Below are 25581 nucleotides of genomic sequence, written 5' to 3'. Positions count from 1 at the left end.
TTCATGGTCAGTTGAATCCCTTTCATGTTCATTTACTGCTCATTTTGGGGTCGTCGCTGTGTCTGCCTGTCGCTTGCCCAGTCGAGTGGCTTCCTTGATGCGACAGAAAAGCGATAAAATCACGATGCTTTCGGAATATCGAGTTGGAGAAGAACTAGCGACTGTTCACATTCAAAATATCAACCAGCCGGCTACCATTTTCGACATCAACCCAGAACTCCATATCAAATGCATCGACGTGCTCTTCTTCTTTTCCTCCATGACTATTCCCTCTGGAAAACCACAGTCAAGCCCATGAACGCCAGCATCACAGTCTTGAGCCAAGGGTACTCGGCAAGCAAGATGGTAACGTAACCCACAAAGGGAATGTATCCCACCACACTACCCACGACATCAGTCGCGCGGTTGAGGAAGTCTTGTCCACGGGCGTAGAGTTCGGTATCATCGGCGGCGTTGTTATCGCCTTTTGTAAGGAGTTGAAGGGGAGGAGCGTTGATTCTGTTTTCGCATCTTCGTCAGCAAATAATCCCTCAATTCCTTTCGGCCATTCTGAGGAAGCGCAACTTACCCTTCACCACCACCAAATCTCCTGACAACTCTATGCACGATGGGGATATCCTTGCCCCTGACATTATACACCACCACCTCTCCTACTTTGGTATCCAAGCCGCGGTTCCAGAGGAACAGCAAGTCTCCACGTTGGAAAGCCGGTTCCATACTTCCGGAGAGGACGACTACGATGGGAGAAGCGGAGTCGGTTGCGACACTCAGGCCTTTCCAGAGCATAAAGGCTGTGCTGAGGACGAGGGCGAAGTTTAGGACTTGGGTGGCCAGTTGCCGGGGTTGGAGGGAGCTTAGGGAGCCGAACATTTTGGGCGAATTGTGTGTTGTTGTGTTTTCTTTCGTGGAAATTCGATGTGGAAGGAAGCGCAGTTGATGTACTGGCTTGAGTGTGGTTCGACGGAGAGGACGGATCGGTATAGGTAGCGTTGTTTGTCGCAGCAGGTCGTGATGATCCTGAGTCACTAGGTCGGACTCGTCGTGTCAGGGCAATGCGAAAGATGTCTTTCTCTGATCGACACCACGTTGCGGGAAAGTGAGAGCGCAATTGCGATTGTTGGATTACTGCTAAGTCAAGCTGTCCAGAGCTCACCATGCACCGGAGAAACTGCGGGGTCGTTCTCCGAGCGTTCATCTCTTTTTGGCTTTACTGATCACCCTGACATGTTCTTTCTATCTCTGTAACACTTCGCCATGCTACCCAATTATCCACCTATTTATGTCATATGACAGGCTGAGTGTCTGTGGTGTTATGATAGGACGTTGGAGTCGACAGGATGCTTGTTTGCACTCTCATTCATCAGACAAATAATTATGACAGTGTCATGGATAAGAGGGCTCGACAACAACTATTTCTTTTTGCTTCCAACTGTGTCACTTGACCTGTGAAGACCCCGGAGGTCAACAGTGCGCTTAGTTCATCACATCTCGTAAGCGTAGAGTAGAGAAGGTGATGCAAAAACATAATCATACGAACTGTACCTTTTTGACAGTCAAATGTTCATGACACTAATCCTAATGGTCTGACAAGTAAAGAGATCGTGAAAAGAAGGTGCTAAATGAATCACACTGGTCGGGCAAGACAACAGGGACGCAAGAGGTAATGATAATAGTACATCAATTCATAAAAAGATTATCTAATGATACATGTGGTATCGAAGCCACTCGCTATTCATACATCCATCAAAGTCGAAGAAGGGGTATATTGACTTTGAGCATTTACTGAGCAACAGCGGAGGTACCATCATCGGGACCGGGAAGACCCTATAATCGTTGTCAGTGGAGTGTTCATATATACAAGGTCAGGGCAATTGAGGCTCACCTCGTCGTCACCGGGCTCCTGGTATGAGCCGGTGGGCTTAGCACCACGAGTGCGGCCACCGTCAATGATGTTGTCCTCGTTCATGGCAGCCTTCTCGTCTTGCTCTGAAGATAAATGTCAGTATCAATTCATGATCCAGTGGAAGAGTGGTTTACATACCAAGAACCTTGTCGGAGTCGGCGGTGTCAGCATCAATGGGGTCCTCGATGGATGCCTCATCCTTCTGGACGGGGATCTGGTTCTGACCAGTACGGCTGGCATACTCGTTGTCACCAGCGACGCCAGTGGAGGTCTCGGGTGTGTACTCGGCGGACATATTGTTGATTTAGTTGGTAGAAAAGGCTTGAAAAGGTAGTTGTAGTGTTGAGAGAAGATGTGAGATTGAATTGATGAGGAAAATAGAAAAGTAGCAAGCAGAACACGATACTTATACCTTTCTCTCTGACCTCTGTCAAGTAAGCACCCTGCACATACAGTTTACGATAACAGACACTACCTCATCGTCGTTTGTTTGTTTCAATTTCGACACTGGCACGTCACACCCGTCATCTTCGCGTTCGGTAAGACGTGTCCTGGAGCTATCAAACATACTGACATCAATGAAGTGTCCGAAAAGGGAAAGTGTACATTGTGGATGGACCCCTTGATGACGAGAGAGCCGCACGCAGGGGGTCCAAGAGCCTCCTCCAGATCGTTCCATCACGTCAAGATCGATGGGTGAATTGACTTTCAACCCGTGTTTCTGGAGTGACAGGTGCAAGACACGCGATCGTTCGTGCTGGAAACGTGCAAAGATGAGGCTGGGCGGCTCCAAGGTTTGGTGCAAAAGACGTCAAAGGATGGATCTCATCGTCATCCAATATGTGCTTGATCGGGTATAGCGTCAGATCTGGCGTTGTACCTTGCATCAGATCCCAGATCTCCTTCCAGATCCTTCTCCACAGATGATGCTTGTTAGTTTTTATTGTTTTCCAACCTCCTACTTCTGACATGTACTGTGGAGTTTTGATTGTCGTTGGTGTGGTGATTGGGGGAGTGTGATGCTTACTGCACTTGTTTCTCTTTGAGCAGCGGCTGCGTTGACGTCAGTAAATCTGCTTTTATCCACGATCGCAACGGCGAGAAATGCTCTAGTAAGATGCATTGCACGATAGAGAAACTGGAAGCGATGTTCAGTAGGAAAGGAAATCATCATGTCATTGGCCGTCGACTACAATTAACAGTAAACAACCCCATAATACACTCCTTGCATTGCTAGACCGAGACCCCAAAAAGACATTGTGACAGAACCTGTAGAAAGGAGGGGTATAAAACGCGCCAGCATAAACATGTAAACAGACTCGGATGGACATGTCGACGGCGTATAGTTGTGAAGGCGTGGTCGAGAGAAGAGCATGCCAGCTTGGTGTGGACAAGGTCGAGCTTACTTCTTTCTGGAAGCACGCTTCTTCTTGGGAGCAGGCTTCTCATCTTCCTCGACAGCTTCAGGCTCCTCGGCGACTTCTTGAATGGGCTCCTCGACAGGCTCTGAGGCAGGTTCGGCAGGCTCCTGTACATCGTCTGCTTCGTCCTCGGACTCGGCCTTGACAACCTTCTTGGCCTTGGCAGCCTTGCGAGGTTTGGCGGCAGCCTTCTTCTTTTGAGGAGCGGGCTCGGTGTCGGATGAAGATTCAGGGTCTGCGGCAGGGACGGGTTTCTTTGCTCTGGAAGATTTTCTGGTGGCCTCCTTGGGGATCTGAGCCTCTTCGGACTCCTCAGATTTGACTGCCTTCTTGCCCTTGGCAGCCTTCTTGGGAGCAGAAGCCTTGGGCTCGTCGATATCAGACGCGACCTCTGCTTTGACCTTTCTGCCCTTGGCTGTCTCTCTTCTGGGTTCCATGGTCTCGTCGACGTCAGAAGTCTCAACAGGCTTGACGGCGGCCTTCTTGCCCTTGGCAGCCTTCTTGGGCTTTGCAGGCTCTTCAGCGGCGTCGTTCATGTCTGCGTCAGGCTCTTCGTCCTTAACAGCCTTCTTGGCCTTGGTGGCCTTCTTCTGAGGGACAGGCTTGACGTCGGCCTCTTCCTTGTCGGCATCGGCATCCTCAGCCTTGACGGCCTTCTTTCCTCTGGCCTTCTTAGGTGCGGGAGCCTCAGCTTCTTCATCGTTGGCATCGGCCTTCTTGCGACCGCGCTTCTTGGGGACTTGCTCCGGGGCGGAGGAACCGGGGGCGCCATCGGCTTCTGCCTCAGCAGCGGCAGCAGCCTGTCAAATTAGTTAGTAAGTATATAATGGGATGTCATGACAGAGATAGTCACCTCTGCGGCCTCCTTCTTCGCCTTGGCGGCCTTGGTAGGACCATTGCCGCTCATTCCTGGACGGTTGTACTCGGGGTCGCCCTTCCAGTCTTCATCATCAACGTGACCCTGGTCAAGAGCGCGATAGACCTTCTCCTGAACGTCCTGGGGAAGCTCCTCGTAGCCATCGACGTAGTCCATGTCCATGTTGCACTCAGCCTTCATGTTCTGGAGCTGCTTGGGGGTGACACAACCCCTGGAAAAGGTTAGCAAGGAGACGATGATACAGAAGCAGGTAGCAGACTCACCAGTGACGGTAGGCCCAACTCTGGTGCTCATGGATGGTGACCATAGTGGCCTGACGAAGCTCGCCCTTTGTGATCTTGACGCTATTATCCTTGCACTCGGTGCCCTTGCAACCTGCGCGGTTGTTGGGGCTGATTTCTGTGACTTGTTAGCATTGGAAGCATCTGTTTGTACATTCATCAAGACGATACCAAGACGATAAGGCATTTTGATGAGAATTGGTAATGTTAGATGAAGGAGTCGCGAAAGTGAAAAGGATTGTGTTTGCGCAAAGCACAAGGGGGTGGGAAATCAAGAATCGCTGCGCACTTTAATAACAAAAAGGAGAAAATAAACAAGTGAAGCAGACGAAGTTGTGGCAGACTGCTGACACGAGGCAGAAATCAATTGCGAGAGTGTCGGTTGTCCGTTGTGAAGGCAGAAGCTGGAAACGCGAGAGACGCGTTGAGCTTGACCATGACGTTGGCCCAGAAGGACGGTAGGACCATGTTGCGAGGGTCGGCGAGTCGGAGCATTTTTAGATTCGGCCTGGCTGGAGTCGAAAAATGTACGACATCAAGACTCCGGTTACAGGCAAGAGGCGAAACCAGACTAGTTTCTTTAACTGTTTGGACACGGTCTCTATTCTATCATCAGCATAGAATGCTCGGAGTAAACCAATGCAAAGATGCTGCGCCCGGATAGCAGGTCTCAAGACGCCTGTCCGACCACGACCTTCCACATACTACATAGCCTACCGCCGATACGCCCATCATAGCCCGACCCTCAAACCAGAGACGCTTAGTCCCAGTCTTGGACAAGAGACGCATAGTCCCCGTCTTGGACAAGAGACGCATAGTCCCCGTCTTGGACAAGAGGAGGACTTCGAAAGTCTCGTCGGCGCCGACAATGCCACCTTTGACACACTCGCCAGGGGGCTGAAGAGTCCTTCGCGACAGGCTTCGATCAGGCACGCCAAAGCCCTGCACAAGGATGGCTTCTCATACATAAGCGCCGAAAAGCTTCCTGCCCGCGAGTCGTCTCGTTCGACCAAGGCATGGATGCCTGCCATCGAGGCTGCATTGCCTCCGCGTCTGCGCACTCCGGCCGCTGTGACCATGACCGACCAGACCTACTCGGCCCAGGACATCAGTCGCATCATCCACATCTCGTCCTACACGTACAATCTGGATCTGCTGACCCATCTGGCTTTTGATCAGCATCGTCCAAAGGCTGCCGTATGGCTCGCCTCGATGGCCATCTCTCACAACTTCAAGCCGGAACTCACCCATCGCGACACCAACGTGTGGAACAACCGTTTAGATCCTCGAATCCCTTTGAAGGAATTTACTGAACAGGACGAATGTGACCTGTCAGAATTGCCATTGAACAGACACTTGGACGACAGCCACCCAGCCCCTTCATTGGATCAACTCACCGCCGAACTGCACCCACACGAAGAGCCGCTTCCCAACATTCTGCGTCACGAGACAATTGGTCAAATATGGGAGAGTCTAGCCAGGATGATCATCAAAGATGCCGCAAGAGCAAACAAAGACCCTTCTAACCAAGCCATCAAGCCCGAGATCCTTGAAATCATAGCCATGCTACATCACACAGGCGCCATGCCCTCATCCATATACTCCTATCAGCCGCCCGACGATTCCGTGTCCTTGTGTCAGCCTCCTACGCTACATTTGCTGTCCAACCAGATCATCACCTCCTTAACAGACGCCGCTTGGAGAGCTCATGAGACGAACGTAATCGAAGAAGCGAGAGAAAGAGGTGGCGTTTACGAATCCCTTCGACCAGAGATTCCTGGCTCAATGTACAAGGTTCATGTCACCGGTCTTGGTCACGAAATCTGGCTTGAGTTGGTCTTGTGGGCTTGTTTGTATGGTCGTTTTTATAAACAAGGTTCCAGGATACTTATGAACTTGGCAAAGCAGAAGGGCGACAACAATTGGTCTGTCTTGTCATGGAGAGAGCTGGCCAACCCAATCATTCAATCTGGACAAGAAAAGTCGATCAACTGGGACGAAGTCAAGTACATTTTCAATACTGGAATCGCCGACACTGACCAAATGGTCAACAAGAAGAAAGTACGCAGAACTGTGAGCGCAGAGGTTATCGCTTCCTTTGTGGATGCTGTCGTGTCCCACGTCAGTGCTGGTGTCGGTTCGCGAGGCATGGCTCCCGATGACCCTGCTGAATTCTTGACCTCGATGAAGAATCTCTTTGGCCGTAACAATATGAGCCTGGGTTTCACTTCGTGGGATGCCATGATCCTGCGATTCTTTGAATCAAGGGGCGTTGACTTTGAAAAGGATCCAGCTTTGGCTCGCAAAGTCAATTTGATATCCTCCATGTTTGGCGATGACATTGCAACTGTCAACGCTCCTACACGGGACCAACTGTGGCAACCCACGCCTGCTTATGTTTTGGACGGCACTGCAGCCATCATTGGTTACCATCACCGTTTGCTTAGAGCTTATATCAAACTCGGCAGCTTGCGCGGTGCTACAGGAGTCGTTCAAGGTCTACAAAGATTGACCGACATAAACAAGGAGAGGTCGATTCAGGAATTTTTCAAGAAGCAACAAGACCTCACGACTCAAGATGACGTACCACAAGATGATGCCGCGGATACTTCTGACTTCGAGTTTGAAGGCCGTTATGGCGGCATTCATTATCCCAGTTTCTTCCCCCAGATACCGGTCCCTCTTCTAGCAGACTTCCTCAATTTGGTAGTTGACTCGAACGATTTGGAGCTAGGTTCATGGCTGGTGTATTCACAGGACTTGGACGGACCAATCATTCACAAGGAATTATACAGCGATCCTGCCATGGGCCCTCCACTGGTAAGACTTGCTGCCAGTCTCGCTGACAAGGATTTGATGAGCAAAGTTTTCGACAATCAAAGAAGAAAGTCGGGAACAAACCTTCCCAAAGATGTGCTTACCGCGCTATTAGATCAGCAAATCGAGGCAGCAAATTGGCCCTTTGTCGAGAAAGCTCTGGACAATTTTGCACAGTTGCCTGGTTACAACATTGGCACGATCACTACTGCAACCTTGGTTCGGACGATTTTACGCGAGGCAAAGTCATGCGACGGTGATCTTACAAAACTCGAGAAATCTGCATCTGCGAAAGCGTTCCAGCGAATGGCCAGATTCCAGACATCTGGTACCAATCATGGTTACAGAAGGCCACAGGATACTGTGAGCTCTGAACTTGGAACTACCATCTGGCACCTACTTGCACTTGTTAATGACAACTGGAGAGAATACGCTTGGAAGTCCTACCCCAAGATGGCCTATCAGAGTGATTTCGGATTTGTTCCTAGAACATTCAACGTCATCCTTGATGCTGTTGTCGACAACTACGGTTCTGTTGCCGGTAAAGAATACCTCGGTAAATTCTGGCCCGAATCGCTACGACAGTTGCCTTCAAGACCATCAAACCACGACGATACACCTGGCGGTGTGCCCCGCATGGCCGCACGCCGCGAAGATACCACTGTCTTGACTACTCCTTTTGTGGGTAAGAACTCCAACAAGCACAGGATCCACATCGATGGCCCGGGCAAGGCAAAAGGTCGTCTTAACGTCTATATGCGCTCGAACCCGAATGTCGCAACAATCCGTATCATCTTGAAGGCGGCTCTACAAGAACATGAAGGTCAACACGAATACGGTCTCATACGACAAGAGGTCGATTGGGCGCGAAACATGATGAAGAGACTTGGCTTGGGCGACCGCCACATTCAAGCCGAATTCAATGGCTTACCAGAGCTCGAGAACTACCCGGAGGCTCACGCAGCAAATGGAGACGATTGGGTCCAAAACACTTCATTTGGTGTAACACCAAATGAGTCTATGAATGATGGCCTGAAGGACAAGGCAGACGAGATCGAAGATGAATCTTGAGTGTCTCACGACGAATGCATAGACTTGTACAATGGTATATCACGGCGGAACTTTGAATAAGCGATTACACGGCGCATAGATGGAGTTTCTGAGGGACTGTAAATATTGGTGTTGGGTCTGATCTTTTCATATTGCATAGCGGTTTGTAGGCTGTACTATATCACACTTGTTCATTTACAACGTCCACGTTGTTCAATGCTCATGTACCCGATTCTCCGTGAGTGCAGTCGGCTTCCAGAACCACCCAGTTCTCCCAGGTTGGTCAAGTTAATCATCGCGAGCGCGAGAATGTCTGTCTAGATATCGGTGGACGGTTCTTAGGCTTGTCATTGACACATCATAGTAATCGTGCAGACTTGGAATGGAAATCACGGCCGCAGCTTCAGTGCAGATGCATCGCTCTTTCCAATTTCTTGTCACTTCCGCTAGAGAGTCCTACTTTACACCGTATCCTTGGAAAGGGATTCTAGAAGCATTGCGGTTTCCTTGTTCGTGAAGTCTTGTCCAAGTCTCGAGGCAACCCTGCCCGTATCTTTGGCTTCTTTAGCCGCTGCCTTCCGCCTTTTTCTTCATGTCTCGATTACGAGGATGAATTTTCTCATCATGTTAGATGGCATTCCGAATGCGACGGCTTGCTCTTGTTGCTTTCATCCGCTGCTTTTCGAGTAACATGTCTCGGGGCATTCATGCAGGTTGTGCTCGGCTTTCATGACACTCGAATTCCTGGACATGAAATCGAGAATTGTGGCACGAGGCATCATCAGAGGTACTTCTCGGCCCAAGATTTGTCATAGTATACCCCTGAAGAATATTATGAGAAGAAATCAAAGGGTATGTATCTGTTATTGGCTTGTTATTGTGGGATATGTCTACGAAACTGATGCTTTGGGTGTGACCCTGTCATTGATATGCTAGGAAGAAGAGATCGAGAAAGTGAGAAAAATTCATGCTGCAGATTGAGAGTTGAGGTTGCCTAAGAGGAAAGAATAGTATGGTCCATGAGTAGGGAAGAGTGATCAAAAAGTAGAGCAAGGAGGTTTTCGAGCGGAAAAGGAGAGTTTTCAAGCACAGCAGAGAGGTCAGCAACCAGAGCAGGGAGGTAGCCGAGTAGAGCAGAGAGGTTAGCAAGATGATTCCTGCTTATGTCCTCTCCAATGCGTTAGGCAGTACTCGGAAATATGCTGTCTCTATCTCATGGCAACAAGACTCCCTCTCGGCCTCCCAGACGCCGACCACTCTCCCAAATAGCTGTCAAAATGCAAGATGATTTTCGTCTTCACCCGCTCGTCCAGTGAGAGCACGTATAAGGTGCCACTCTCACTGGACATTTTCCAACTACTAAAAGCCATCTTGCAGTTTGACAGAGTTGTTTGCCAGGGGCATTGTAGAGGAGATGGAGTGCGATTTCGGTGTGGCTCTTCTAAAAGGAACAGCAACAAGGAAGCATAATACGAATGATAGACAGCAGGCCGAAGCCGACAGACAGCAGACAATAAATAACACAAAGCAGGCGATAAATGGTCGACAGCAGATGGCGAATGACAAAGAGCAGACAGCAAATGACGGACGACAGGCTGCAAGCGATGGACAGCAGGCAGCTATTCGTAAACAGTAGCGCGCCCGAACGATCAAAACAGAGTAGATGATATGCATGCTCTCTCTGGACAGCTCTCTATTACTCAAAAGCATCTTTTACAGTTTCTTCCACAAGGCATGTGTTGGATCAGAGCTAACCTCCTTCTTCAAAGTTCACTGCAAGAGAGTTGATTGGGAAGGAATGACCGAACATGCGAGTAAGGAATGCGCGACACAACAATCATGAGGAAGGTGTGATCCAGACAACAGACAAGGAAAGAACGACTGAGCTTGCAGCCACAAGGAACGACCAAGAAAGATGTAAGGCCTTCACTGATGCCTCAGGACTCGGAGTGAGAGCCGGGTCATGTCGTGTGATGATGATGCTACAGGTTACAAAGCAACTGCAGTTCTGTTCAAGACATGCATAGAGCAACTTGTTTTCAAAGTCGCACAGCAATCTGTCGTGTTGGTGTTCCAGCCCAGACAATGTTCTATGGCGGGTGGACTCATAAGAAACATATGGCTAGCACCACTGATGTGATGCGGTGCATACACAAACCACAAGCACCACGGCTGGTAGTCAGAGACATTCGCGAGAATGACCAAACAATTAATCCCGCCAGCCGCCGGCCCGTCGTTCTTTATTCGGCCACAGACGGCATCTTGCGAGCCGCGAGACATGTCAAGGGACCGCGGGAGGAGAAAACTTTGCTCAGACTTCAATCATCAATATTGGCTAACCACTGCATAGAAAAATCGGCAAAGCGTCAATTGATGAGAGATCAACTTGTAGAAGGGCTGGGCACTCTTAGATGCTGAGAAAAAATAGCCATGGCCATTTCTTGGTTGCTTAGTAGCACATAACTACGTGGTTACCGGAAGCGACGGATGGTGACATTTTTGCTGTGGTGCCAGGTTTTTTTCGTTGCTCCGCTGAGCTCCATATTGTCTCCACTCGTATAGAATCCGGGGAAGCGGTGGTTAGTTTGGTCAGCAGAGGTGTCGTGGACATGTAGCGCTGAGTGCGGAGCCGTATGGGATGGGGGTGGCTAGGAAAGAAAAAGACAAGATCGATATAGGTAGTAAGTAGTATATGGCCCATTGACGTTGCTTCTCGTGACTTTGAAGGTCAAGATGCAGTGCAACAGTCAAAGAGGCCAAACTAGATCACGATGAAGTACTTGCCGTGTCATATTTTCTCTCAATCGCAATATTGAAGCACGAGCGTCGTACGTACATGCCGTGCTTGTGCATTCGTTGAGAGATGGAGATGGCAGGCAAGGACCCGCCGAGTGATGTCTAGCGACGACCTTGGGTAAACGGCAGCGCAATGATGATATGCATTCGCAGCCCAAGACTCTACCGATCCAGCGCATCGGAAATCGATCTACTACGATTCGTGGGTATCATCGAAAGTACTGCGCTGGGACATTCCAAAAAAGATGTTGTCGTGGCTCGATGGACGTGATGGGCTTGACTGCTTACGTTGCCAAGCAGACGCAACACACCACGACTGGCGTGGCTTTTCCAAACCTCGCTGGAAGCGCGAGTTTCCAGATCGCATCATGTCTTGTACAGTCATGAAGGTTGGAAAAGTCTCAAGGAGAGAATACGAGAGGTCGCCGTTGGTGTCTCGGTGGGCGCAGCACGTTGTGGACGGGTTTAGACGGTTGAAAGCAAAAACGCGCTTCCGAGACCGATCGACAAAAATAAACCTGCGCCTCCCAACTGTGGCCGGTAAAGGCCGTTACTCTCGTTTTTGGCTGGCGACAACGACAAGGAGTTCACACCCCCTCATCGATATAGGGGGTTAGGAGAAGACATCAGTAAACGTAGGGAGTCACAGGCTGAATAGCTAGGGGGGCTAGATCGTGCCCTGCAGGCGTTTACCTTGCTGGTAGGTTGGCACCAACCTCCTGCGAGGAAGAACATCTAACGAGTACCGAGGACTACAACGTCTTGCAGCTCACAGGATGCAAGCGGAAGTTCTTGAGCAATTGAAGATCTCAGATGACCTTGATCTTGGGTAGCAATGACGATGATTAGCTATCGTTGGACTCGACTATCTTCAAAGCAGATCAACCAACAAAGAATGGTCATCTGCCTTGACTCTCTCGTGACCAAGCCACAGTGATAAAAATAATCGTTCGTGATCCGGGGTCGTAATGTGCAGTCGTTGGTAGAGCGGTGAATGAGCTCAGATACGATAGGGACGTCCTGTTGTCGATCTCTAGTAGAGCTCGCGAGTACGCCGGCCACTTGCCCGACACCATTCGCACTGTAGTCAATCGTCAGCAGGTAGTTCAGACGACCAGCCAACTATAGACACGAGAGAAACGAACCGTGATTTCTGTTGACCCTTCGTTATGTTCGAGGCAATACTCGTTTCCACAATCTCGGCATCGTCGAATGTACTTTGCTGTGCATTCTTCACACGTACGGCCGCAAGCAATGCATTCTGGTCTCACTCCCTGCAGATAAGTCAGATTTGTGATGCTTTTTGCTTGAATGACTGTGATTGCGAAACTGCAGCGAGGTCAAGCTCCCAGCGTCCTTGTTAAGCGCATACACTTTCGTAGACTCTTGTACCGAGAGAGCCCGGGCATGGGAGCACTCTTAGTGGAAAGCATGCCCTTTGACGTAGACACCGCGCATTGCAGCAAGAGCAGCAGCATCATCATCATCCCCACATGCCATCGGCAACAGGCAACATCTCACTAACGAGGCAGGATTCCACACAGAGATTTGAATATACCTTTACCGCTGTTCCAGCGTTCGAATTCATCGCTTCTGCAATCCAACCACTGTCTTCTTGAAAGCCATCCTCTGGTGAATTGTGATGTTGTCGCTTCGCTCTGGAAAAGGGCTCCTCATAGCAATTTTCACACCACCATTTGTTACATCTCTGACACCATCGATCCCGAACGCACTCAGTACAACGTAAGATCAGTGGAGGTGGTGTCTCTAGGCTTTGAGGCAAGGTCGGTCTTTGCGCCGAACGTATGGTGCTAGCATGCAACGGGGGCGGTGCTAGAAGTGGGAAGTAACAATCTGCGTCTCGGTCAAAGACCGCCGGCTGTTCGGGGCAAGAACCACATATCTCACAGCCTCTTGCACCGAATCCTATGCTCGCGATTGCAGGTCGCAGGAGCCGCTCCGGTGCGGTTTGACTGGGATCATGCCTCGGACCGCGACAGAGGACTGCGTCAAAAGCTATAACACCTTGGCATGCGAGTAATATGTCGGCCCAGTCGGACGAGGGTGTATCTTTAATGGTGTTATTGGGGCCAAACACGTTGCCTCTGGTCCTCCACCATTCCTCCAGTGGTTGATCGTGACCAAGCAGTGCGGCAGACAGCGCGACCTCAGACCTCGCATTCCACTCGGCACCAATTTGGGCGCCTTCTGAAGACATGACGCCAGCTGATATGCGGCCTGAAGACATGGATGTATCTCTGGATGACGGCGTTGCTGCGGCATCCTTGTGACCAAACAGATACAGACCCTTGAGTCTGGGCAAACTTGAAGCAGAGGGCCTTACAACGTAACGTAGTACTGACTGTAGGCCTCGTTGATTCATGTTGGTAACTTTCCGAATGCTGAGGATCTTCACGTTAAATCGGTCGTCTACGATGATATCCCGAACTAGCTCCGCAGGTACGCTGAGGCCGTCTAGAATCATTGTTTTGACATTGAAAATAAGGTGCTGTCGTTCGAGCTTCGAGAAAATTCCTCGTAGAGGGCCCGAGTAGAAGTCGTCTTCTGTCAGGGACTCGTCCATGCGCTCGGCACGCCATGATATGCCTTTGCGACGTGTCAGCCTGTATAACTCAAGTCAAACGTGATTCAACTGGTCGCCTGATGACGACGTATGGTGTCTCTCCACGACAGAGTTCCACCTGGTCGCAACCATAGTGAGGCAGGAAATTGTTCCAACAGGGGCGATGTCCATTGAGATGTCACTCGATAATTCCAAGAAAGTGGGTTTCAATGGATGCAACCCCTATTCGGTAAAGTTTCGTGCGTTGTGATGGTTCATTACCTTGAGTGAAACATCGTTGGAGAAGAGAATTAGGAGAGCAACGGGAAAGTGATGAAGCAGTTTTGAATGGGATTGAGCCCCTATACACACAACAGCACCAGTAGATAGGGTGCTATCATGGATAAGAAAATAGGAGGAACCTACCACCACTGTCGATAGGGCTGGAGTCGACAAGCGTCGCAGCCGACTTGACCAATGTGAGATTTAGATGGCGAAACGTCTCTGGTGATTCGCAAACAGTATGTCGAAGTGCCCGTGCTGTGGCAGATAGAGCCAACACACTTCCCGGCGGAAGGTAAGGAGCCGTCTGGCGCCAGATGAGAGTGTTGTTCAAGAGATCCACTAACGTTGTCGGTGATTCTAGTTGTGATTCTTCAACTAGATCCTCCGCGTCCATCGCAATATCGTCGTTTCTTAGGATGTCTTGGACGTCCCCTAATATTGGAGGGTTGCTGTCCTGTACGAGAAGAGGCCTTGGTAACAATTTTAAAGTGTTTCAGGTTCACCGGAGCTGTATCGACCGGTCGCGAGCTGGTGTTGATTAGGAAGATGATGACTGATTGACAGATTGCCGTCCTATTCCCAGAGGCGGTCAGTCGAGGACAGACTCGCGACGGAGGTCAAAGCACGCGAGCGGTGATCGCCGAAGATCTACCACCGATTTAGCAGCCTTCGAAGCCTTCTAGTTTCCGCGGGGTTTTGTTTCGACTTTCTTGGTTGGGGCGAAAGCTAACTCCGTGATTGGTTGGTGAAGGTCGACCATCAATCAAATCCGGGCCGGACTAGCCGATGCAGGTGACGCCAACTCCACAGTATTTTGATGAAGTACACGAGACGGTTGCATAGGAAATGAATCGTCATGTACACAAGACGTGCTAAGAGAAAAACACGAGGAAGAAGTGCTGAAACGGTATATGTGGTGATTCTGATGGCAATCTATTAAACATTGCCCCCTATTCAAGACGCCCGCTATTCGAGCTGAAGCCGTGGCCCAATTGTCCTAGTTTCCAGTCGTACAAGCCGTTGACCTAGATATGCACAAAGAAAGGGAGTGATCGTAAACATCAAAGGGTAAAAGATATAGTAAAAGGGGCCGTAAACGAGTGCAAAGAAGCTGTAAAAAATGTGCGAAGAAGTGAAGAGAAGTGAAGTAGAGTGAAGGAAATAGACAAGAATAGAAATTAGAGAAGGACGGCAGCAGCAATGCCCATGGCAGCTGCGGGGAGGGCGAATCCAGTCGGTGCGACGTGGAATGCAGCACCCTTGGATGCGCCAGCGGTGGCGGGAGGAGATCCCTTGGTGGTGGTGGGCTTTTGACTGACAACCGCGAGGTCCATCTGAGCCTTTTGCATCTCGAAAGTGACATTCTGAGTGGCGTGGACAGTCTCAGTGCCGAACTGGATCAGACCGAGGTACATGTCGGCGGTAAGGTTACCGGCGTTGACAAGGTAGGTGACAAGCTCCCAGAGGTTGGCATCGATGCCGTTCTGGTTCTCAGCAGGGACCCAAGAGAAGACAGCCTGCTTCTGGCCCTGCTGGTTGAAGCCAGAGTAAAGAGCGTATTCGATTCCAGCAAGAGTGTACTTGGGAGCATCGGCGCGGTTGAAGGTCTGGTATCCGATGGGGGCGACACCACCCCAGACAGCCGACCAGACCATGACTTCGAAAGCGGCGGCGGAAGCGTTCATGGCTGTGACGTTGTTGCTGTCGATGAACATGTCGAGCGCAATATCGGCCTTGGTGCCGATGGCCATGAGAGCTTCGGTCTTGTTGACGGCATCGGGTTGGGCTGAAGGGTACATGTCCCAGGCGGCGCTGACGTTGAAAGACTTGACGTTGTCCAGTCTGCTGGGCAGCTGTACAGACTCAAGACCGACATTGGGGTACGAGTGGACCTGTTGTTATGAGTCAGTAAGCTGGTGTAAACAACCAAGAGCTGGGAGTTTCTTCGTACCCAGACGTCGCGTTCCGTCCACGACCATGTTACGTTGAACGAAGCAGCATCGTCAGAGTCGTCCAGTCCGACCTGTCACACAATCTCAGTCAGTTGCGTGTCACACGATCATACCATGGCGAATACTCACAGTCATGCACTGAGCACCGCTGTCGTCCCAACCCCACTGGTTCGAGCCATACAGGTATTTGCCAGTGTCGGAACTTGCGCCAGCGAACTGGGCTGCAGACGAGTCGCCAAAGGCGGCACACATCGTCTTGAACTCATCCTTGGACGCGGCGGCGACTGACAGAGGAGATAGAATAGCGAGCAAAGATAAACTCTGCCCCAGAATACGGAGGGCCCTGCAGGAAGACATCTGGAGAAACGAGTGGAGAATAGGTGTCGAATAACTTGATTTTGTTTTTGTTGAACGAGGGGACGGCCAGATGGGCTACTGTCGCATGTATGTCACAAGGATGCCGAAGGACGCGAAGGGAAAATAGAAAAGGTCTGGCGCTGTATCTAACATGTCCCTAGAAGCCAAATTTGGTCCACAGCCGCCTTTGCCGCCACTCGATTGCCAATTGGTTGGCAGGGGCGAGTAGGGGCCAGAGTCCAACCGTCCAGCAACGAATTGCCCTTTTGATTCACTACGTAAGATTGCCAAATACGATGCTTTCATTGCAATCACCTCCTGGGGGCGACTAAGACAGTCCTGGTGAACCGTATTTGTGATTTGGCACGACTCGGCGACTTGTCAGGGAGAAATTGGGAAATCGATCGTCTTGTGTTGTGGTAAGGCGGGCGGGCGGCGGGAAACCGCGCGGAGCCAGCAGCTGCGCAGCACAACAAGACGAAAAACAGCGCGGACGAGGGCAAGGAAAATCAAAGGGAGATCGGCCCTCAAATCATCCCAGCTCTTTTCTCCGAGTCACCATGACCAAGCGCCGCACACACCCAGCCACCCAGCCCTTCTCTCGTCTTTTCCTCAACCACCGCCGCTGAGCACGGAGCTGCTGCGCGCTGTGTCTCTTGGCGCCGGGACTCCTGATCCGAAAGTCACATCGGCCAACCTTTTTTGCACATCCTCTGTGCTGTGTGCGAACCCGGGCCGGATTAGGCCGGTTCGTGGTTTGTTGTGTCTGTGGGCGAAACAGCAACGGGGCGGCGTTGTCTTTAAACTGTGCTGCGTGTTTTGCATGCGACAAGGCCGCTAACCTGTGAGACCTGCCCCTCGTGCTAACGACCAGGTGGCAAAGCTAAGCGGACACGACTCTCCTTTTGGCCTGGTGCGTGGTTCGAAACGCGTGCAGAGACGCAGACAAGCTGCCGAGCCATCGCGACTCGCACAAAGGCCGTTTTCCCGAACACCGGACGATGATGGAAGAGGAGCAGCGGCCCGCGAGCAAAACTCAAGAAGACTTTTGGTCGACACGAGAGCTTGAATTCCGATCCAAGGCTCAGAGACATTTTTACAGAGGCGGCAATCCAGGCACAAAACTCAACTGCCATGAGGGCTCCAGAAATAGAATCTTTTCTTCTATTCGCAGGCGAAGCACGCCTGATCGACGAGATGGAATGTTGCTCTCGGCAGCAATTTGCTGCTGTCGCGAACTCTTGCACTGACCCCCAGTAACCAGTTGGCGGGCAGTCGTTGGCGCTGAGGGCTCGCTGTTGTGCGCACCGCCTCCCTAAGCTTTTGTTCCTGCAGGGGCTCCACTCTTTCTTCCATCATCGGCCCTTCACGCCTTTTCAAGCCTTCCAAACCATGCCCTTCCCCCTACGGTTGGAAGTTGTCTCCGGGAACGTTGACGCTGTGCTGGGAAAAGTTGAGAAAGGCTGTCAAGTCTTCTCCTGTGCGCAGCGAGTTGCCAAACGGGGCCCTGCCATTTCGCGTGTGCTTCTCACCAATCAAGGCGCGCTCCTGCAGTAGCAATCGATCCCGTATGGATGCCCCCGGCCATAACGCTGTTTACACGACCTGACACGGTTCAGGCCAAGACAGTCCCAATCAATTTCCAACTTGTTCTACCTTATCACGCTTGACCGTGCCCGGTCCGCCCCATGTCCCATCGTCTAGCTGTCAAATCTAAACTGGCCGCTACTGCAAGCCTGCAGATAACGAGACCGGTCGATATGTACCCAAAGATAGTTTGTGCTTTTTCCCCAATGGAATCGACGTAAGTTGTGGAGCCTCTTCGCTTCGTATCACGGGATTTCTTCTTGTTTCCAATAACAGCATCGTTCTGCCGGTTGTTCTTATTCGTCTCGTGTTCCCGCAGACGGTTTCTCCTGCATTTTTCTACAATTCACCCCCTACGCCTCACCCGGCTCCTGCTCCTATCTCGAAGTATCCAGTCGTTACCATAGACCTTCCAGCACCCTGACCACCTTGACCTTTCCTCCAACACATCAAGGATTCTGGGCATCTGCTCCCAGCATTCAGCACCATGGCTCATCAAGGTAGCTACGACTATGAGCACGTCAACCCCACAAGCCCCTATGGCACACCATTCGATGGTACACCGTCAATCAGCAGAAGACCTTCATATGACTACCAACCCTCTCCTGCTGCCAGCACTACCCGTCTGGTCGGTGGCCGTCCTGACAGCCAGACTGCTGGTGGCCTCCAACGCCTACGACCAACACTCGACAAGAACCACTCCACTTACTTCAATGGCTCATCAACCAACTTGGCCACCGAGAACGATTACATGATCCCTGAAAGAGACTCCTACGAAGATGACAAGTCCCCTTACAACGTGGACGAGGAGGATGCTTCCACTGTGACTGGTTCGACCCCTGAGACCAAGTCTGGATTCGACAACAGATTTTCGACAACAAGTTCATTCGGTCAAGTCTACACTGATGCCGACTACGTTGTTCGTGAAATCGCAAAGCACGATGATATTGCTCTCATGAAGCCCTGGAAGAGAAAGTTGCATTACCTGGCTCCCGTTTTCACCATCGCTGCAATGGGCGGTTACTTCACCTACTATGCTTTCCGTATCTACTACACTGTGGACGCACAAAGAACAAACGGCACTGTTTACGCTATGGCCTGGTTCTTCATTGCTGCAGAATTCCTCGTTGCTCGTAAGTTCAGAATTTTCGCTGGGTCCGATTTTTCACAGTTTCTGACCAAACGCCAGTTCCCTCGTTCTTCCATCAAATGTACTCCATGCTCGCATTCAAGGGTCGCAAGCGACCTCAGCTTAGACTGGTTGGCGAGGCAGTTCCCACTGTCGACGCTTTCATCACTTGCTGCAAGGAAGACGTTGACGTTGTCATTGACACTGCCCGCGCCGCCTGCGATGTCGACTACCCCCAGGACCGTTTCCGCGTTGTTGTTCTCGACGATGGTGCCGACCCGGAACTGAAGAAAGCCATGGAAGATTTGAGCTACCAATACCCCAACGCCTACTACTTCGCTCGTGTCAAGGTCAAGGGCCAGCCTCATCACGCCAAGGCCGGTAACTTGATCGGTGGCACTGACTTCGTTACCAAGCTTCCCGGTGGCCCTGGCGAATACATCGCTGCTCTCGATGCTGATATGATTCCTGAGAAGGAGTGGCTTCGTGCTCTTCTCCCTCATTGTATCCGCGACCCCAAGACCGCCCTCGCCTGTCCTCCCCAGCTTTTCTACAACGTCCCCGACAACGACATGCTTGTTCAATCTCTCGACCCCTTCGTTCACGTCATGGAGCCCATCAAGGACTCCCTGGGTGTCGCATGGTGCACTGGCTCTGGTTACGTGATTCGTCGTTCTGCTCTCGAAGCCATTGGTGGCTGGCCTACCGGTACTCTCGCTGAGGACACTTTCACTAGTTCTAAGCTCCTCGGCAGAGGTTTCAAGACTGCTTACGTCCACGAGGGTCTTCAATTCGGTACCGTCCCTGATTCGTACACCGGCCATTTGAAGCAACGTACTCGCTGGACTCTCGGTACGCTCCAGTCCGCTTTCCAGCAGCGCTTCTGTCTTTACGGTGATGTCTGCAGAGACATGACTTTCTACCAACGTCTTTCTGGTTTCGTTTTCACCGTCGATGCTTTCTTCAAGATTTTCCTCATCATCTCGATTCTCGCCATTCCCATCGTCTTGGTTTCTGGTGGTAGATTGGTCGCATACTCGAACAACGACCAGCTTCGCTGGCAAGTTCGTCTCGCTTTCATCTCGTTCTTCTTGATGCGCCTCCAAGAATACGTCAACTTCCTTCCTTCTGGTTACAGACTTGCTCTCCGTGACGGTGGTTCTATGCTCTGGATGGCTCCATACCACGCAAAGACCGTCCTGGTCTCTTTCCTTCTTCCCAGCTGGCTCGGCGGTAAGCCCATGGCTTTCACCACTTCTGGCTCGATTAAGGGCGATATCCAAGAGCGTGACGGTGCTCACCGTGCCCACGTTTTCCGCCGCCTGAAGGTCATTCTCTGGGACTGCTCTGCCTACCAGCACTTGCTCTACATCCTGTTCGTCGTTGCCGCCGTCACTCTCAGCACTGTTCGCGCTTTCATGGACAACGACACGGCTCAGGACAAGCTCATCTACCTTTTGACCCACGCCATGTTCCCTCCCATGCTCTGGTTGATTTGCTGCACCGCCTTCGCCATTCCCATCCGTTACGCTCTTCACCCTCCCACCATGCCCGACCGTGAGGAGCTGCTCGACAGAGACCCGAAGACCGGCGTCGCCCACCCCAAGGAGTACTGGAAGAGCCAGCGCTGGGGCAAGAGCCACTTCTGGCACGAGTTCGAGGTTCTCTTCCTCGTCGCCTACGCCATTTTCATTTTCGTCATCACCTTCATCATCAAGGACTCTCAACTCGAGGAGTAAACGCATTTCCTACAATATCACGCATTTGCACTCGATTTACTTTTACTTTCTTTGGGTTACTTCTTTTCTGGAGCGCTTTGCATTTCCTTTCGTCTACCTTTTGCATATTTGATAACCTTCAAAGTTCTGGTTTTTTCAAGGAACGGCCTATACTAATGCTGTCTAGAAGGAGAGAGGGATATTTGGAGTTTTTTTGATATGGCCACCCTCTCGCAAGCATGCATGCAACACATGACAATATTATTCCTGTACATAGCTCGTGTGTTTTCACTTGTATGGAAAATTCAAAAGTGTACATTTACATCATCTACATCTCTCGACTTTCTGTGAATTGTTGGGACTGAAAATTCAACTGTGCTTCCTTTGGATTTACTCATCGTGAGATCTGCGAGAATTGTTACCGTGGTATCTCCAAAACATCCCCGCCCCGCGGAAGCCATGCATGCAGGCACATATGCATGAATAGCAAGATGCAGGCAAGAGGTGAAGTTGGTTCTAGCGCGCTCTGTCTCACCCAAGCAACCGTTCGGCCGTTCGTCGTCCTCCACCTCTCACAGTACATTCTGGAGAAAGCTTGTTATTGAGAGCTCCATCAAACATTCGGACATTTCGGACGTGGCTAGGGTCTTCGGCGAGTAAACAACCACATGGCAGCAACACATCCAACGTTCACAAGGCAACCAGGCTGCCGGACTGTGTCAAGCTGACCACATCTTGTCCTGCAGTGTAGTTGAACAACCATGCATCTCCGTACTGTACATGCAAATGCGATGCTGCAGATCTCGCATCATGCTACGTGATTTTCGTGTGGCGTATGAATCTGGAGCCTGGAGGAAGGTGGCTTTCTCCCCGCCGGCATGCTTTCTTCCCGTGATCCTGGTCGATACAGAAAAAAGCCATGTATGGTGAGCGAATTGTTGATTCGTTGCAACAACACCACAGCCTCTTTGTTGCCAAGTTTCAGAAGAGAGCACACACGCAACAGTGATTGGACATGTATATGCAGCAACAACAGGATTTCGAGTTGGAAATAACGCGAGATAAGGCATGGTTCTTGCACTGCCTGCGCATGGCTGTCCACTCGCGATGCGAGAAGCTCGTCAACCCCACTCGATCTACGAGTGGTCTCCTGCACGATACGAACACAACAGCGGTATGCACACACTCGGTGACCCGTAAGCAAAAGAGCAAGTGTTCTGTTTCAAAAGGGTGTCCGAGCAGCCGAAGCAGCCGAGTTGGAAGTCCGCCCTGCTCGGCATGGGCTGAGGTCGTCGTGTCCAGCTCGCTCGGTTGTCACCAGGACGACATGCCTGCGAGTCAATCAAGGTTCACCACATTTCTTGCCTTTTTGTTTTCAAGACGCGCGACAGGCTTCGAAACGACGTCTATATCGTCAAAGTGATATCCCGCCTATTCTCAACAAATTCTTGGAGCCGTCAGTGCTGCGGTAGTCCTGCCGCAACGCTTGAGCATTCGTATACGTTAGTCACTAGTTTCCGGTATAGCATTGCTCAGCCACAATCATTGGCATCCCAACTCTGAAACACATACACTTTGCCGACCTCAAGCCATGTGTTTATAGATAGTGAGGGCGGTGACGTTCAACGACACGTCTTTCGCCTAACGTTGTAGACCCGCCTATCAGCCCATGAGCCAAGCATGTCTGCTATTATGTGTATCTTAACATGAACACGGCCCAAATCCACAATCAACGTGAGATCGACCACGCGCTAGGCATGAGGACAATACTTGCTGCAGCCATCAATGAACTCGACGCTGTCGCAATTCCGTGTCTTTGGCCAGTGATTTGAATATCTTGTAATACAATTCATGCGCTTTACGCCTCAATCTGTCCAACGTCTACTCACGTGTCACTCGATGTGGTTGATAACAAGAACCACAACGCTCACGGCCAGTGGCTGCGGTCCACTGCCATCTGACGTCGTAATTTGCAATCGCCGCAAGGTGATGGTGCTTGAATGTCATCACATTAGAAGAGTGGACATCATTTGGAGGAGATTTGACTTGAGCCCGCTGGGAAGCACAGCTCTAGAATGAATTCTGGTAAGAAAGGTCAAGCTTGGATTGTTTTCTAATGCGGTCAGGTTTCAATGGCGCCCAAAAAGGAAGGCCGACTTCGTGTAGGCACATAGGGAAAGGCTGATAACCACGAATGAACACAAGTGGATGAGCGAGGGCGCAATCTGGTAAACGAAGGGATAATAACCTGGCCATGAGGAAAGAATGATCTGATGAGCTCCTTCTACATAGCACAGCTTGACGACACTCGAGCTCGAATATGTCAGGCGCGAAGCACGATAGATTTCCAGGGAATGTGATATTGAGGCGTTGCCAGACATAGATTCGATACATCAACTAAGGTTTCGACACATAACAGCATACTAACATTGTGAATATTGGCGATTTTTGCCTGCAGCATATCAGTGCTCCATCTTCTCAACCACAGCAGCATCAACATCAAGCGTGTTAAGCACAGTGGCAGCTCCTCTCTTCTCCAAACTCTTCTTGACAGGATTCTTAGCCTCGAACACCTCAGAGAGTTCTTCCAAGGTGCGCTCCTTGGTCTCTGGCCAGTAAAGGTAGATGACACCAAATTCGATCAGATCCCAGAACACGAATACAAGGTAGAAGTATGCACCGATATTCTGGAAAGCAGGTCCTGAGCCATATTGAATGACAGCTGAGCTGACATTCGAGGCAAGGTTTCCAACCGCAGTACCTTTGGCTCTGGTGGAGGTAGAAAGTGTTTCTGCGATATACATGCTTTGAAGAGGCCTGGCAGTAGGTGTTAGTATTTTACCACGATTCGAACTCATTTCAAGCAGAGATAGTTCACTTACGTCCAGCCGAATGAGAATATGATCCCGAACAGGTAGATGAAGGCAATAGTGGTGTTGGCTGCCGACTTGTTATCGGAGTCTTGCTGCGCAAGCTTACTAGTACCACAAATGATTGCGAAACAGCCCGAACAGAAGAGAATCGAGTAAAGCAACAGCGGCCTGCGACCGACGACATCGGTCATGCGGGCTCCGAGGATCGCTCCGAAGAAGCAGATGACAGGATAGATACCATTCAACATCAACTGTGTGCTCTCCGAAGTGATACCAGCTTTCTCGAGCATGACCGGAAGATAGTATGAGGTGACACTGTTGCCAGACAACTGACCAAAGCAAGCCATACCTAGTACGCAGATGAGTCTTCGACGTGCTGAATGAGTGTTCACCAGTTCTGAGTAGTCCCATCCTTTTTTATCGGATGCGTCTTGTCGAATTTGGTTTTGCATCTCTTTGAGTTGTAGGACAACGATCGGATGTGATTCATCTCCTTCACCGTGGTAGCGAGCCAGAACCTTTGTAGCCTCTTCCATACGATCCTGAGCGCAAAGCCATCTGAGAAGGAGTCAGTACACAAGCGGAAATCTAGCACAGATATGACATACCTTGGACTCTCTGGTAGAAACCAGACACCTAAGGCGACAATGACTGAAGAGATGAGCTGACACCAGATAGGAGCGCGCCAGCTGATATCTGTCCTGATATGTTGCGAACATCCATAAATTACCCAAGAAGCGACTATGCTGCCTGGAAGAAGTGAGTAAAGCGCTACATTCTTCAATTGATCCTATACTTACCAATGTACCAGGTGCAATTATACAATCCAGTCAACGTGCCGCGCCATGCAGGATGAGCCATCTACAAACCAGTCAGTCCGATGGCTCGATGGGTCACTAGTCAGGGAATAACAAACCTCAGAGACATAACATGGAGCGCTGACACAAGCGAAAGATACACCAAACCCGAGAATAAAACGGCCAGCGAGAAACATCCCCCTGTTGACTGATGGTGCTTGAATGCAAGTGCCAATGATAACGATGATTGCTCCAGTAAACATGCCGACGCGACGGCCGAAATAGTCGTTGACAGGACCACAAAAGAAGACAGCTGGAATCGATCCGATGTTGTATCTGGAAGGAAGCTTTAGTAAACGTGAAGATACCGGCAGATTGATGTCAAAATTTACATCGCAAAAGTGATACCAGTGCTACTTCCGGCAGATTCCCTGACAAAATCAGTGTTGAGCTCACATGGACTCAGGAAGCTGAGCCTTCTCACATGTTAAAGTAATCCTGATACGTTTTCATAGCGTTCAATCCACCCATCAAGCTACCATCGTATCCGTTCAGACAACCACAGAGGTATGCAATGGTCAAACAGCCATAAAGACGGAGCATGCCTATCTTCCATGGACTCTGCTTGACGTGTACGACTTCCTCTGACAATTGGACGGCATCTTTGGCTTGACGAAATTCGTTGTCCAGATCATCGACGTGAGTAACACCATCCTTTTTGAGATCCATGACGGATGGACGTTGTGATGAATTGGAAAGAATGAGAGAGATGAGGGACTGAGATTGCTTCCATACAGGCGCCCGAGCACTTTAAATACGCTGCCATGACCAGTACAAAGTACTTGGTATAATGCCATGCTCTCTTACCTGAGGACCTTCATCCGGTAACTGTCTAAGACCTGGTGATCGTCGACTGATCCTACTTGCAGAACAACGCGGGGGAGAAAATCTGGAGATAGATGATCTGCACCTGCTGAACATGTTTGGGGTATGGTTGCATCGCGAAAGTGACCACATACGAGATGGTGGCATGTGCCCCCGCCGGTGAGGTTGTCAATTGGGAGGAATTGTAGAGCTCGTGGATTGATAGACCGAAGTCCCGGTAAACGCTTGATATCTGGTACCCCGCAGATGTCTCTCCAGATTTAACCATGGCTTTTCCGATTGGCCAGTAT

At 50.5% G+C, this 25581-nt stretch overlaps 8 protein-coding genes across 8 annotated transcripts; 2 read left to right on the top strand and 6 right to left on the bottom strand.

The window, feature by feature from the left end:
• Positions 1-263: 263 nt before the first annotated feature.
• M438DRAFT_371563 (signal peptidase complex catalytic subunit sec11) lies at positions 264-870 on the bottom strand (the record flags this gene model as incomplete). The annotated part of the gene is made up of 2 exons (XM_029908274.1): positions 264-510; positions 569-870. 2 exons carry the CDS (start codon positions 868-870, stop codon positions 264-266), a joined length of 549 nt encoding a protein of 182 aa, XP_029764886.1.
• A 909-nt stretch (positions 871-1779) lies between these two features.
• M438DRAFT_402525 (uncharacterized protein) lies at positions 1780-2274 on the bottom strand (the record flags this gene model as incomplete). The annotated part of the gene is made up of 3 exons (XM_029909598.1): positions 2042-2274; positions 1883-1986; positions 1780-1824 (listed from the first exon to the last, which is right to left on the bottom strand). Exons 1-3 carry the CDS (start codon positions 2196-2198, stop codon positions 1780-1782), a joined length of 306 nt encoding a protein of 101 aa, XP_029764885.1. The 5' UTR covers positions 2199-2274.
• A 1858-nt stretch (positions 2275-4132) lies between these two features.
• Positions 4133-4601, bottom strand: M438DRAFT_265997 (zf-PARP-domain-containing protein; the record flags this gene model as incomplete). The annotated part of the gene is made up of 2 exons (XM_029900070.1): positions 4133-4412; positions 4465-4601. Coding segments are annotated over 2 exons (417 nt in total), but the record flags the coding sequence as incomplete, so codon positions are not given.
• Positions 4602-5033: 432 nt separating this feature from the next.
• M438DRAFT_342258 (uncharacterized protein) lies at positions 5034-8553 on the top strand. Its single transcript, XM_029904713.1, has one exon. The coding sequence runs from the start codon at positions 5122-5124 to the stop codon at positions 8368-8370; it is 3249 nt and encodes a 1082-aa protein (XP_029764883.1). The 5' UTR covers positions 5034-5121; the 3' UTR covers positions 8371-8553.
• Positions 8554-12387: 3834 nt separating this feature from the next.
• Positions 12388-13906, bottom strand: M438DRAFT_342256 (uncharacterized protein). Its single transcript, XM_029904712.1, has one exon. The coding sequence runs from the start codon at positions 13727-13729 to the stop codon at positions 12629-12631; it is 1101 nt and encodes a 366-aa protein (XP_029764882.1). The 5' UTR covers positions 13730-13906; the 3' UTR covers positions 12388-12628.
• A 1265-nt stretch (positions 13907-15171) lies between these two features.
• M438DRAFT_371557 (concanavalin A-like lectin/glucanase) lies at positions 15172-16302 on the bottom strand (the record flags this gene model as incomplete). Its single annotated transcript, XM_029908273.1, has 3 exons — positions 15172-15885; positions 15945-16016; positions 16075-16302. 3 exons carry the CDS (start codon positions 16300-16302, stop codon positions 15172-15174), a joined length of 1014 nt encoding a protein of 337 aa, XP_029764881.1.
• A 2025-nt stretch (positions 16303-18327) lies between these two features.
• M438DRAFT_342253 (glycosyl transferas-like protein) lies at positions 18328-21014 on the top strand. Its single transcript, XM_029904711.1, has 2 exons — positions 18328-19022; positions 19079-21014. Exons 1-2 carry the CDS (start codon positions 18377-18379, stop codon positions 20755-20757), a joined length of 2325 nt encoding a protein of 774 aa, XP_029764880.1. The 5' UTR covers positions 18328-18376; the 3' UTR covers positions 20758-21014.
• Positions 21015-23110: 2096 nt separating this feature from the next.
• M438DRAFT_394297 (general substrate transporter) lies at positions 23111-25328 on the bottom strand. Its single transcript, XM_029909156.1, has 7 exons — positions 24891-25328; positions 24799-24837; positions 24526-24742; positions 24410-24470; positions 24218-24359; positions 23619-24167; positions 23111-23553 (listed from the first exon to the last, which is right to left on the bottom strand). Exons 1-7 carry the CDS (start codon positions 25133-25135, stop codon positions 23199-23201), a joined length of 1608 nt encoding a protein of 535 aa, XP_029764879.1. The 5' UTR covers positions 25136-25328; the 3' UTR covers positions 23111-23198.
• Positions 25329-25581: the final 253 nt, after the last annotated feature.

Source organism: Aureobasidium pullulans, assembly GCF_000721785.1.
Source record: "Aureobasidium pullulans EXF-150 unplaced genomic scaffold scaffold_2, whole genome shotgun sequence".
In the NCBI taxonomy this organism is placed as follows: Eukaryota; Fungi; Ascomycota; class Dothideomycetes; order Dothideales; family Saccotheciaceae; genus Aureobasidium; species Aureobasidium pullulans.
The sequence above is the reverse complement of the archived record's forward strand: the minus strand, read 5'-3'. Positions and strand labels throughout refer to the sequence as shown.